This window comes from Erigeron canadensis, chromosome 1, assembly GCF_010389155.1.
Source record: "Erigeron canadensis isolate Cc75 chromosome 1, C_canadensis_v1, whole genome shotgun sequence".
NCBI lineage: Eukaryota > Viridiplantae > Streptophyta > Magnoliopsida > Asterales > Asteraceae > Erigeron > Erigeron canadensis.
The window spans coordinates 26,586,216-26,599,008 of NC_057761.1; the positions used below are offsets into that span (position 1 = coordinate 26,586,216).

Here is a 12,793-nt window from a genome sequence, read left to right on the forward strand (position 1 = left end):
GAATTTTGATTTTTTATGTAATACCAAACAAATTTTCAAAGGAGCTTATTTTTAAAAGCTAAGGGCTTTTAAGCTTTTAAAAACCTCTTACCAAACAGACCCTTAAGATGTGGTCTCCAGCTTGATTCCATAGTTTCTTATTCTTATTTTTGGTATTCAAATAAATGTAAGAATAATTGTATTTTGTAGCACGAGTGGATCAACAACCCTTTCCTATATGCATGTAACGATAAATTTCGTATTCAGCCGACCTTTTATTTTAATTAATTGATGGTTCGTAAAAAAAACGAGTGGTTAACATTAAGCGTTATGTTTTGTCAAAAAAAGGTAACATATAGGTTTGAACCTTGTTAAACATCTTGAGTGACCAATAGTCACTATTGATAATGAAGATACCTGATTAGACGTTCAATATTTTTATTGGAGATACTCCACATCTTTAAGTAACATGTGCAAAGAAAACTGCATCAATTAAGATACTATATATGTTTAACATGATCAGATTTAATCTCATAATCATAATCATTGAAAGATTTGTAATAAGTCAATATCTAGCTCGGAGCTACAATTATCGTATCCTTAGTAAAAAAATAGGGTTTAGTACGCCGGAATGAAACAAACTATGACCAAAAAGTTATAGTGTGCACGAACTAACGTTTTTTCTTATTGTATGCATAAACTTAGTAAAAATGTTCAAATCATGCAATGTGTATACGTGGTAGCCTGTATGAGCTGCCACATGGAGAAAATTTTGTTTTGAACAGACCACGTGTATGGTTTTGATTGGTTGGTCACAAAAAGTTACATGATTTAAAATTTTTTATTAAGTTTATGCATACAATAAAAACAAAACGTTAGTTCGTACACACTATAACTTTTTGGGCATAGTTAGTTGTATTTCAGTGCACTAAACCCATAAAAATAATGCGAATAATCCAATAGGTCCGACCTGGTTTATGTCTAAAGTCTAAATTAACAGTGCCATCTCTTCTAAATTTTTTCCAAATAAATAATAATAATAATAATAATAATAATAATAATGAAAAAATTCATAAAAAGGTATTTACTCAAAATTCCTAATAAGGGGAACCTATTTAGTTTTCGTCTATTAAAATGATTTCATTTCTAAATATTTACTCAATAAAGGTAACATCGTTAATTTTTAACACCAACCCTTCATTAAATCCTACGTCAACTTGTCACGTCATTATAAAAAGCTGACTTGGACATCTAACTAGAATACCCCTTATTTTTCTTTCACCCCCTTAAAATAAAAGTAACTGCTCAGTGCTGCCTTCCGCGAGTTTTGAGCCCCAATACCTCGACGGTGTATGGGGGAGGTTAAGATGTAGTCAGACCTTACCTCTACCTAAGTAGAGAGGCTGCTTCTAGTTTCTACCTAAATGGTAGAAAAGGCCCTCCAACCTTTGCATGGGATGAGGATCGAACCCATGACCTTTGTCTCCAGAGGTAAGGGTGTTTACCACTGATTCAACCATGTTGCTTACAAACAACTAAAAAAAAGCTAATAATGTTTATATCAAAAATATATATATGTTTATAGATCAGTTCATACTCCCAATGACCACCAACACCTTCAAATCACTTGCCGCACATCCGGTCAACAACTATCCTAAATCTTCTAGATCTGCCTAAACCCACCTCACCTTTTGGTCAAAGAATTATTTATAACTAATCGACTACCCAAAAGTGGACTATAAAAACTTGTACAATCAAAGGATTATCCAAGAGTACAAGATTTCTTGATATATATGTTTTTATTAGAAAATATATATAAAGTTTATATCATAAAATTTATATCTATGTTTATTCTTTCTGTCTTTTGTTCTTCCGGAAAATAGACAAAGGCAATATCTCGTCGGGAAATGGAAAAGCATCTCTCTAACCCTTTTCTTCTTTCTTTCTATGATGGTTCATCGGGAAATAGACAAACCTACCAGCAGTGGCGGATTTAGGAAATTGATTTACGGGGGGCAAAAAAATTTCACAGCAGCCAATATATATGCAAATATAATACCCGCAAGATTATTTGTTAATAGCGGGGTAAAAAACCGTGAAGAGACTATACCCAAAAAAATGCAGCAAAAGTGATGACAAATAGCTTATTATATGGACTGATGATAGCAAATATTATATATTTTGTGGCAAAATTAAAGCATAAGAAAATAAGTCCATCACAACAATATCACAAATTGAAGCCGTATATTTCGCACTAGAGGGTACCCGTGCGTTGCAGCAGTAATTCTAAAAAACGGTGGTTAAATGTGGTGGTAAGTTTCCTGTTGCGTGAATTTATGACTAAAAACAAATGTGTTCTATAGAGTACACCTACACATGCAATAAGGCTAATAATTTTAATCTAATTAATGTAGAAAATAAATTGAGATCTTGTCTTCTACATTAACCAATCGTTATCAATCCAATGTTTTAAAGATTATAAAGAAAACTCTTAATCTATATTACTATACGTTGAGCTGCGTTTTTGAGACATTGAGTTGCTTTCTTGAGCTTTGCTTTGAATGTATTGTTAATGCATAGCTGTTCACCTGCATAACTGCATACATCAACATATCACAACATCCATTATTATATGCTGGTTAACGGCCTTACCTTTGTCACCAACTTTAAAGTAACTATACGCATAAACATCTCTACTCTAAAACAATCAATGATAAATCAAGGCATTCTCACTATTATAAACATAATTAAAAATGAGATGGTACTTAAAACCATGCACCTTTTAACAACTATGCATTATCTAAAACTTCTTTATACGTCACGTTTGAGGTGCATAATCCAGGTCGATTAGAGTATGTGTATGCCACAATGTGAGTATGCGTATAAATTTATACAACTTTATAGGTTGATAGATGCATATAGTTTTTAAAGTTAACAGATTGTATAAATTTATGATGACCAAATACTTGCTATATTTACCAAAATTACCATTAATCTTAGTTAACTCAGCCAACACCAATTTTTCGTACTTCAATGGGCGACGCTTTTTTTAAGGAGCCCCACTTCGCCCCACTTCTAACTGCTCCATTGCTTCTCGCGTCTCCTGTAGTTACTTTTGTTTATTAATACTATGTGATAACTTTACATGAAAGCGACTATACAATGTGTATGGTGGATTCTTAGTTAAGTTCTTACCTCCTCCATAAGCAGGTCATTGAACAGGCGTTGTTTTAGCTTTACTTGAGGTTGTATCAAACATGTTATAGAAATGCTGGCATAATCAATCCCTGCAACATCGCAAATTTACACACAAAATCTTGATTTAAGACGACAATCAAATCCATGAAACAAATCTAATCATGTTTTTTCTTTCTTAACAAACAACGAAATGATCACAAAGTCAGCAAGATGATTGGTTACAAATAAAAGTATAACATGGCAGACCACATGATAGCTAAACGAAAAGTGGTGTGAAGCGAATATAAGATTGCTAAAAAAAAGTAAAAAAATTAACAATGATACCAACGGATAGTTGAAGCTACATCCATTGAATCAACTCGAATATAAGATTGCTAAAATGAAAATAAATCAAAAACTTATAACCTCCCATTAAAAATAATACCCAACTAAAATATTTAAAACCCTACTCATATGAACTTGGGAAGGAAAAATTACCCTATTCGACCTCATCTAAATCTCCATAAGAATTCGAATATTTACTTGCACATTAACCGAGCTTACATAACTATTTACAATATATATCAATAATCAATAATAAATGACTTGTAAGGACAAAAGAGTTGAGTCATCAAATATTAAAACGTTACTGTATCCATATAAAAATAACAATGGATGGATAAAGATAAAATTATGATGAAGATTATTGAAAATGTTCTAAGAAAATACATAAATCGAAGTTAAGAAAAAAATATCAATCACAAATATTTACCAATTGCGGATGGTGATTACAAATAATAGAAACCCATTGTGGTTTGAAATAAACATGCTGAATTCCGGTTGAATTCCGTTGGGCGGCAACGCCATCAACAACGGTTGATTGAAATCGGGTGGATTGAACATTTTGAAATCGACTGGATTGAATTAAAATGACTTTCTCCTCATCCTTTTCTCTTCCAACGAACGGTGTATTAAAATCCGTTGGACAACCATGCTGGATTAAAGCGGAGACGTGAAAATTTTTTAGGGGTTAAAAGAGGAGGGGGCAACAAATAAACTTTAATGGTATGTTATTATAAATTTATGTGTATTACATTGTTAATTTTGTTGTCAAACTTTTACATTTAATATTTACGTCACAATTTCTATAAATATATAAGTTATCTTAATTATAATATTATCCGGTATTTACCCGGGTAGTACTTAAGCTTGTATATATATCCAATACAATATATCCATCCCGTCCCTCATCAAGAAATCTACCCGTCTATATATATAAATATAAAGAAATTAATAGATAGATACATACATGCATACATTCAGAGAAACCCTAGCTACTGCAAGGCAAATATTGGAGTGCGTACGTTGAGGGTCACCATATATATATATATTATGGCTTGGTCGTTAGTTTTGAAGCAGCTACAAAACAGATCATCATATGCTGCTGTGACGGCGTTACGTGCAGTTGCATCATCATCATCATCGCATCGTTTTATCAACACACAAAGTATAATTGGTCCTGCTGCTCGTGTTTTTCATGGACCAGCTGGCTTCAATGGATCATATAACCTTCGTGGTTTTTCTACCAAATTTTCCTAGCAGGTATCATCCTTAATTCATCTTTTTTTTTCTTACTTAATTTCTACTCCGTATTTAATTTGTTAAAGTACAGATATAAGATTTGTATATGAATAGTTGATCGATCTTTGTTAATTAGTTTATATGCTAGCTAGCTGCAGCATTGCTTTAATTTGTTTATTGCTTCCTAGATATGTTTATTGAGTATTAATTAAACTAGATATTTTTATTGCTTCCTAATTATATATTGAAGCATGTATAGTTTTGGAACGTACCATGTCTCTAATCATGTTTTAGTGGTTCAAAACAAAGTAGTTAGTAACACATGCATATTAATTTTTTTTGTGTTCATATTTCAAAGGTATGTTAATATTATACGTATATATACTCAAATTAATAAACTGAACTAAATTTTACCTATTTTCACAATAAAAAAAAAAAGAAGGTACTTTGATTAGCACTCGCCGTGACAAGGAAGCTGCATCCCATTGGTATGATTGTATGAATGTATATGGAGTTGCATGTGTAATTAAGTTGTAGTATTAGAATCCTCATGTTGTTATCATTGATTAGAATAATGATTACATATATTGTGCAATTTTGACTTTTTGAAATCTTTTTTATTTTATTTTATATAACTTTGAAATTAGTTATTTTTTTTGTGTTATACTATATTTGATGTAATAGGTAACTCTTCTTATAGAACCTACTTGTCTATATATATAGATACAGAAAAAAAGACAGGTTCAAACATGCATGTTTTTTTTTTCCTTTCAAAGAACACAAATTATCAAAGTTTATCTTATATGATCGATGACTATATGACTATCATCTTTCATGAGTAATTGAACAAAATCACGATAACTATTGATCCTACCAAAAATCATCATTATATATGTGTGTTTATATAATTTAATTGTACAACATTTAATGTAAGAAACTTTTTTATTTGATTAATTAGATGCTTGCAATCGATTCTCAACAACGAGGAAGCTGGGCCGGTTACTAAATAAGATCATGTCAACGCCAGACGCTAGAAATGGGAATACGATGAGAATTCAGCCTGCGGGATCAGAGGAAGATTCTGAATGCCTCTACTTATACTTACACATGTATGGGAATGTGAAGATATCTGCCAACCATAACAATGGCACTGTATATGTTGAAGCCCGTGATGATGTAAACGGCTTTGTGAAGTTTTATTCCTGGATTGATTTATGTTTGAACCTAAATTAATTGGGCCCAGTGACGTTATTACACAGTCATTACTCTCCTGATAAATCAGTGCAAACCTAACAAACTCTTAACGAGTTTAAGGTGGAATGATTGGTAATAAATATGATATCGAATTTAACTGCTATGATTGAATCTTGACTGATTGTAAGTATAGAATGTGAATTGAATGTGTTGGTTGACAAGCATTCAATTTAGCTTTTATAGGAGTATATATGGAAGGATGAAAAATACTTTCGAGGATTCTAATATTGTCAGTTTCCCTTTCTTCGTAAAGAATGTTCGTAAAGACTGTGGTTTGACGTGTATTGGTATCCATGAGAATATTTATGTTTATATGTATATGCATATATACTTGAGCAACTAGAGCAATATATGTGATCAAAACTACATAAGTCAGCTTACTAAAAATAAGTCTAGACCAAGTTATTCCATGTTACTAATAAAGCCATGTAATGCTGCCATTTAATTACACATCCCATGCCAATCACGCAACAAGTGAGAAGCTCCTTGAGCAAGGCATTATAACTCGAGTCATATGTACATCTCGAGTGCCATGGGTATAAGGGTTATACTTAGCCCAATTCTGGCCCATTAGGTTAAATAGAGCCGATCCATTCCTTCTTATACCTTGCCATATAGTAGGTCAAGCAAGGAAGTAGCATCTCAAGCCCCTCATATAAAATTTCATGCCTTTCACATCTCGAGTCTTTGTATTTCGAGTAAGTAATACTGGCTGTTCCCTTCCTTCCAATATATAGTACTCGAGCGCAGCATCTCGATAGATAGCATCCCGGGTTCCCATTTACTCGAGCCTATCTCCATTCTTGTATTTCGAGCCTCCTTCCTTTGTCATATCTCGAGCCCTTCCTTTCTTGTCATATCTCGAGCCTATCTAATATAGGTAAGTGGATCCTTTTAATTCGAATCTGAATATATATATATATATATTTCGGGTACTCGAGCCCTTCCATTTGAAACTAAATATAAATCTATATACTCCATCTCGAGCAATCCTTCAGACCTCGAGCATTATATTGCGATTTGTGTATGTCACATCTCGAGTACTAGTTTCGATATATATATATATATATTTTGGATACTCAATTTTGATCTCAGTGTATTTCATGCTTGCCCTTTGTAACTCGAGCACTCCTTGTAACTCGAGCATCTCTGTCTCGAGCCCATCTTTTCTTTGTTAACTGCTATTATCCAATGGTTTAACATTAGTGTTTAGTCTTATGATACCTATATATGATCAAATCCCCCCAGTTTACATATAACAAGAAATTAGTCTTTTGTATGTAAACTCATCTTTATAAAAATTGTGACCAATTTTGTCTGTAAACTTATGTACTTTTTCCCAAATTCCATCTTCAGGTGACGGACGAGAAGGAGGAAGGCGCTTGGCTGAGATCCTAGGCAACCTTTTAACTTTTCTATCTTGCAAAGGTGCATATCTCTCAAATTTAACTTTGTTTTCAAGTTGTACTTTATGTTGCTTAGTGAATTTCTTGAAAGAACACCTTTATTATTCCCAGATGTAGGTGAACTTTAGAAAGAAACAATATTTCTTTTCTTTTGACTTTGATAAAAAATGTAATTAATAACTTTGGTTTTGAACAAAAGAATGTTCTTCTTGACTTGCGTTCTGCTGCCGAAAATAAGTAAGTTTGGTGTTTTGTTTGGGTTTTTCATAGCATTAAGCATATTCTCAACCCAAGACTTTACTTGTGTTTCCAAACAAAGTTTTGATGATGTTTCTGCCGAATGCATATCACCAAGACTTTTGTACATGTGTACGTAATATATTCTACCATGACTTGATGATCTTATATGTAGATTTAGGTATATGAAATTGTTGTGCCAATTGTGGGATTCTTATGTATTCTGTTATTGCTCCATGTTTGTATTGATAGGCCATGTATGGTTTGTCCCATATGCATGCTATATGCAATTTTTGTGTAACTACTACAATATGTTATGGACCTTATTTAGGATTGCCCTTTTTGCCAGGTAGCCCCTTTTGGACTTGTTTTCTAAAGATTTAGACACTCATTATGTCAGAGGGTAGTAGTAATCATGAAGTAGATAGCCAAGGAACCGATGATCATGAGGTAGTTGAGGCGGATGACTTAGATGATGAGAGAGTCTCTCACCCTAGGGTGGATGAGACACCCTCTCGCCTTAGTGCTTTATTTTTGGAAAAACTAATTTCCTCTCATCCATGCCTCTCCAAGTATAATCCTGTGTTACCTACTAAGGATCAAAGAGCCCATCGTCCTCCTCCTGGCAAGGTTGCCCTTTACCGGGCTTATTTTACCTCTTCTAATGTTAGGCTTCCATTGACAGAGTTTTATCTCAAGGTTCTAGCTTATTATCAGATAGGTGTTGCTCAGATGCAACCAGTTGGTGCTGGCAAAATATTGACCTTTGAGATGATTCTTGCTGCTCTTGAACTTCCTCGCTCACTTTACCTATTTAGGAAGTGTTTTAGATTGTTTACTACTGAAGATTGGTTTACTGTTAAAGCTAGGCCAGAGTATGCTAAACTGATAACTCATTCTCCCGACACTATTAAGTTTTGGCGCTTCCACTATTTTTTTGTTGATGCCACATTTATTCCTTCGGACAAGCCTGTTTTGCTTGGTTGGACGCGAGATACCAGTAATAAGAAAGAATGTTCCCGATTTGTTAGGAAAATTAATGTATTTCCCGCTGAACATATGGTCAACAAAAAGCATCTTGAGAAGTTAAGGGAAGTGTCTATCCCATATAAGAGTTACGCAAAATGTGAGGCTATTTTGGTTGTTGCCAAGATTAGCCAGGATTGGGAAGGAGATGCCCCTACCTTAGTTGATGAGTCCACTGGGAAATGTATGAGTTTATTTTGTCTTTCTTTTTCTTTTTATTGCTTGATGAAAATTTATTGTTTGCTAATATGCTTTGTTGTTGTAGCTATGGGTCTTTGGGAGAGCATGGGAGTGGATCTTGAGAAGCTTGGGCGACCACAATCCAGTAAACCCTGTTTGAATGATGAAATCTTGGAAGAGCAAGTTGAAGGTACTTCCCATGCTTCTCCTCCATCTAGGAGGATTTCATCCTCCCCTGAGCGCCAAAATCTTGGCATTGATGGTATAGCTCTTCGTGCCTTCTCCTCCCTACCCACTGAAGAGAGTGACAAGGCTATGGGTGACTTCTTTGAAAAGGAATGTCCTTCTACTTCTCCCCCCACTGGTATAAAACTTTAAGTTATTTTGTTGATGATGTTATTCTTTATTTTACTATATTTAAATGATTGCTATCTATTTTTGTAGGTGGACCTTTAGGAAGTCTTTCTGGAAAGAGTGTTGGGGGTGATCTTATCAGCCCTCCACCTAAACGTTCCATGCCTCCTTTTGAAGCTTTTAAAAGCTTTACTTCTTCTTCTTTTATCTCTAATTCTGCGGTTCCTCTCAGATTGTCCTTTTCCGGTGGTGGCTTGGAGGAGACTATCAATGGCCTTGCGCCCATGAGACGTGCATGATTTCATTGCACTGAATATCCTACTCTTTCGAGTATTACTGGTGATGAATGGAATGATATAAGACGTATCAGTGCTCATAATCTGGGATATGATGGTCCTACCCGTACATTTAGCTTTCCCCCAAGCCGAGCCGGTTCCACTCTTGTTCCCCACCCTACCCAGGAGTTTAATAGGGGTTTGGGTAACGATTATTATGTGTACCCGCCATCTCTCAAACTTAAAGATGATTTGAGAGATCCAGGTGTGGCGAGGCGTTATGCGGACTCAGTGGTTGCCCCACTTTTTGCTGCAGAGACTAGCTTTCTTTCCCCCACTCAGCTGGCTATGGTTAGTTAATTTTATTCATTTTCCTTTATTTTAATTTGTTATTATTATTTTGATATCCTTTATTGTTTTATGCAGATGTATGATACCCATGTTGCACTTGCCTTTAATGCTGGGATTGTCATGAGGGACAACTTTTTGAGTGATCTTACCATGGTCCGAAAGAAAATTGTTGGGCTAGAGTCTGAGATGGGTATGGTATATGGGAAGCTTTCTGATTCTTTGCTCGAGGTGGAGAAAGAAAAAGATGACAAAAGGAGTTTGGAGGCAGAGATGTATCAACTTAAGTCTAAGTTGGGAGCTAGTGAAGCTAAGGTAGAGGAGCTCGAGAAGGAGCTTGAAGGGGAGAGAGCTCGAGGGAAAGAGTTAGAGTTTGATGCTGAGAAGAGTACCCAGTTGAGGAGGGATACCCTTTTAGCCTTTCCTCGTTTGTTTAGGCTTGTTATGGTTCATCCAAATGTGATGGGTGTACTTAGTGGGTTTTATTGGTCTGCCATTGCTGTTGGGAGGCACTCTGCTGCCCTAGATCTTGAGGGAGTTCATCCATCTGTTGACCCTGCTTCCCTTCCCTTTTATGATGTGTCTGTCCCTGACAAGGCTCGAGAAGCTGAAGCTGCTCTTGAGGCAAAGTCTTTTCCCATATTGGATGCCATTGCTAAGGATCCAGATGCCTCCTTGCAAGATATAGAGTCTCTCATCACGTTCCATTCAGAAGTCATGGAGCCAGAGAACTAGTTTCATTTTATTTTTCCCTTGTATTTTTGGTTTTATAACTTGTGATCATGTATAGACTTTTATGACTTTAAGCTTGTTTGTCATTTATGTTTGGCTAGTAGCCTATGTGAACTCATTGTTTGTGTAATTTGAGTATGTTTGGTTAACCTTGTGTATGTGATTTATTACTCGCGAGTTTCATTTCCCGATGAGAAATGCTTATCTATTTCACCCCATGAGTGAAATGATGAATGTTTTGTAAGTTTTAGAGCAGGTCATGTTTTAATCCATGTAACCCTTACAATGTATGCCACCCTATGAGTGGAGAAATGTTGTAAATTTAAATTTGATGGGAATGAGGGTACTAGGACCTTTGTTCTTCCCCATTACTTCCCCATGAGAAGTTTTATCTTTTCATCCCATGAATGAGAAAGATGAAGGTTGTTTTGTCATAATATAATAATATAACCTTAACATTTAACAATTTCAAGAAAGATGCCACTTTATTTAGTCTTTAAACATGATAACACATGATGAAAAACCCGATTACATGGTAACTTGCATCATAATTGCAAATAAGACTTTCTTAGGTAGTAGCATTTCCGGGTATTAGGAACCCTAGGTTCTTACAAATAACACCTTTTAAGGTTAATAGCATTCCAAGTTCTGGGTATTGGATACCCATCAAGCTCTGTTATGATGTATGATCCATCCCCATTTGCCTCCTTGACTTTGTATGGGCCTTCCCATTTTGGGCCTAGCTTGCCAAGGTCTTCCCTTCTGCTTGCCTCATTTTTTCTCCAAACATGGTCTCCCACCTTGAAGGTCATAGGGCGTACTTTCTTGTTGTAGTACTTTGCCATTTCTCTCTTGTTTTCTGCCTGGCGAATGTGTGCCATTTCTCTTCTTTCCTCGATCAAATTCAAGTTTTCTCTGAGGGCTTCCTCATTCTGAGCAGGATCAAAATTAATGACTCTTTGTGTTGAAACAGTCAGTTCAGGAGGGATTACGGCTTCTGTTCCATATACCAGGCTAAATGGAGTTTCCTGGGTGCTTCCTCTTGAGGTAGTTCTATGAGCCCATAGAACACCTGCTACTTCATCCACCCATCCTTTTCTGCACTTGCCCAACCTGGCCTTAATTCCTCCCAATATGGCCTTGTTCATGGCCTCCACCTGGCCATTGCCTTGGGGATGAGCTACCGAGGTAAACCTTTGTTGTATATCCATGTCTTGACACCATGTTTTGAAGGGATTCTCGGCAAATTGCTTCCCGTTATCACTAACCATCACATGGGGAACTCCGAATCTGCAAACTATTCCCACACAAAATTGATCACTCGCTGGCCTGTGATGGTTGCCAATGGTTTTGCCTCTACCCACTTTGTAAAGTAGTCTACAACTACTATCAAAAATTTCATCTTGCCGATGCCTTGGGGAAATGGACCTACTATATCAATTCCCCACTTGTAAAATGGCCATGCTGTTGTAACGGGGATGAGGTCTCGCCTGGGCCTGCTGGACACTGGTGCATGCAACTGACATGATTGGCACTTTTCAATTTCTTCCTTGGCATCTTGATATAAGGTGGCCAGAAGTATCCAAGTCTCATGATCTTGGTTGTAACTGATCTTGGTGCGGCATGGATGCCACATGTTCCACCATGCACTTCTTGGATGAGCTCCTTCGCTTGCAAGGGACCTACACAATGAAGATGGGGACCAAGGAAGGATTTTCTAAACAAAGATCCTTCCATGATCAGATACATGGGTGCTTTCATCCTTGTTTTCCTTGCACTTTCTTTATCTTCAGGGAGGGTTCCATCTTTGATGAAGTTATACAATGGAGTCATCCAACATTCAGCTTCTTCAATTTGAGAGACTTCCTTTTTTGGCACTATTGATTTTTCTTCCAACACCTCTACTAACACCTCCTTTGTAAGATGGGCAAAGGTTAAAGATGCCAACTTACTTAAGGCGTCTGCCTTCTTGTTTTGGCTTCTGGGAACCTGTTCTATATTGAATTTCTTGAATTCAGAAATAATCTTTCTGGCTTCCTCCAAATAAAGCTGCATAGTCTTTTAACTTGCCTCAAATGCTCCTTTTATTTGGTTTGCTACTAACTTGGAGTCCACGTAGGCATGGATTTTTTCCACCCCCATTTTCCTTGCCATTCTTAAACCAGCTAGAAGGGCTTCATATTCAGCTTCATTATTTGAGGCTAGGAAGTTAAAACAAAAGGCATAGGTATATTCCTTCTTATT

The 12,793-nt window shown here is 36.0% G+C and overlaps 1 protein-coding gene across 1 annotated transcript; it reads right to left on the bottom strand.

Moving 5' to 3' along the window:
* Window positions 1-11,980: 11,980 nt before the first annotated feature.
* Window positions 11,981-12,604, bottom strand: LOC122588273. The gene has a single exon (XM_043760391.1). It carries the CDS (start codon window positions 12,602-12,604, stop codon window positions 11,981-11,983), a length of 624 nt encoding a protein of 207 aa, XP_043616326.1.
* Between the last annotated feature and the right edge of the window lie 189 nt (window positions 12,605-12,793).

Bases quoted from the DNA above. Each gene is read 5' to 3' on its own strand.
- LOC122588273 (XM_043760391.1), bottom strand. From the start codon at position 12,604: ATGCAGCTTTATTTGGAGGAAGCCAGAAAGATTATTTCTGAATTCAAG.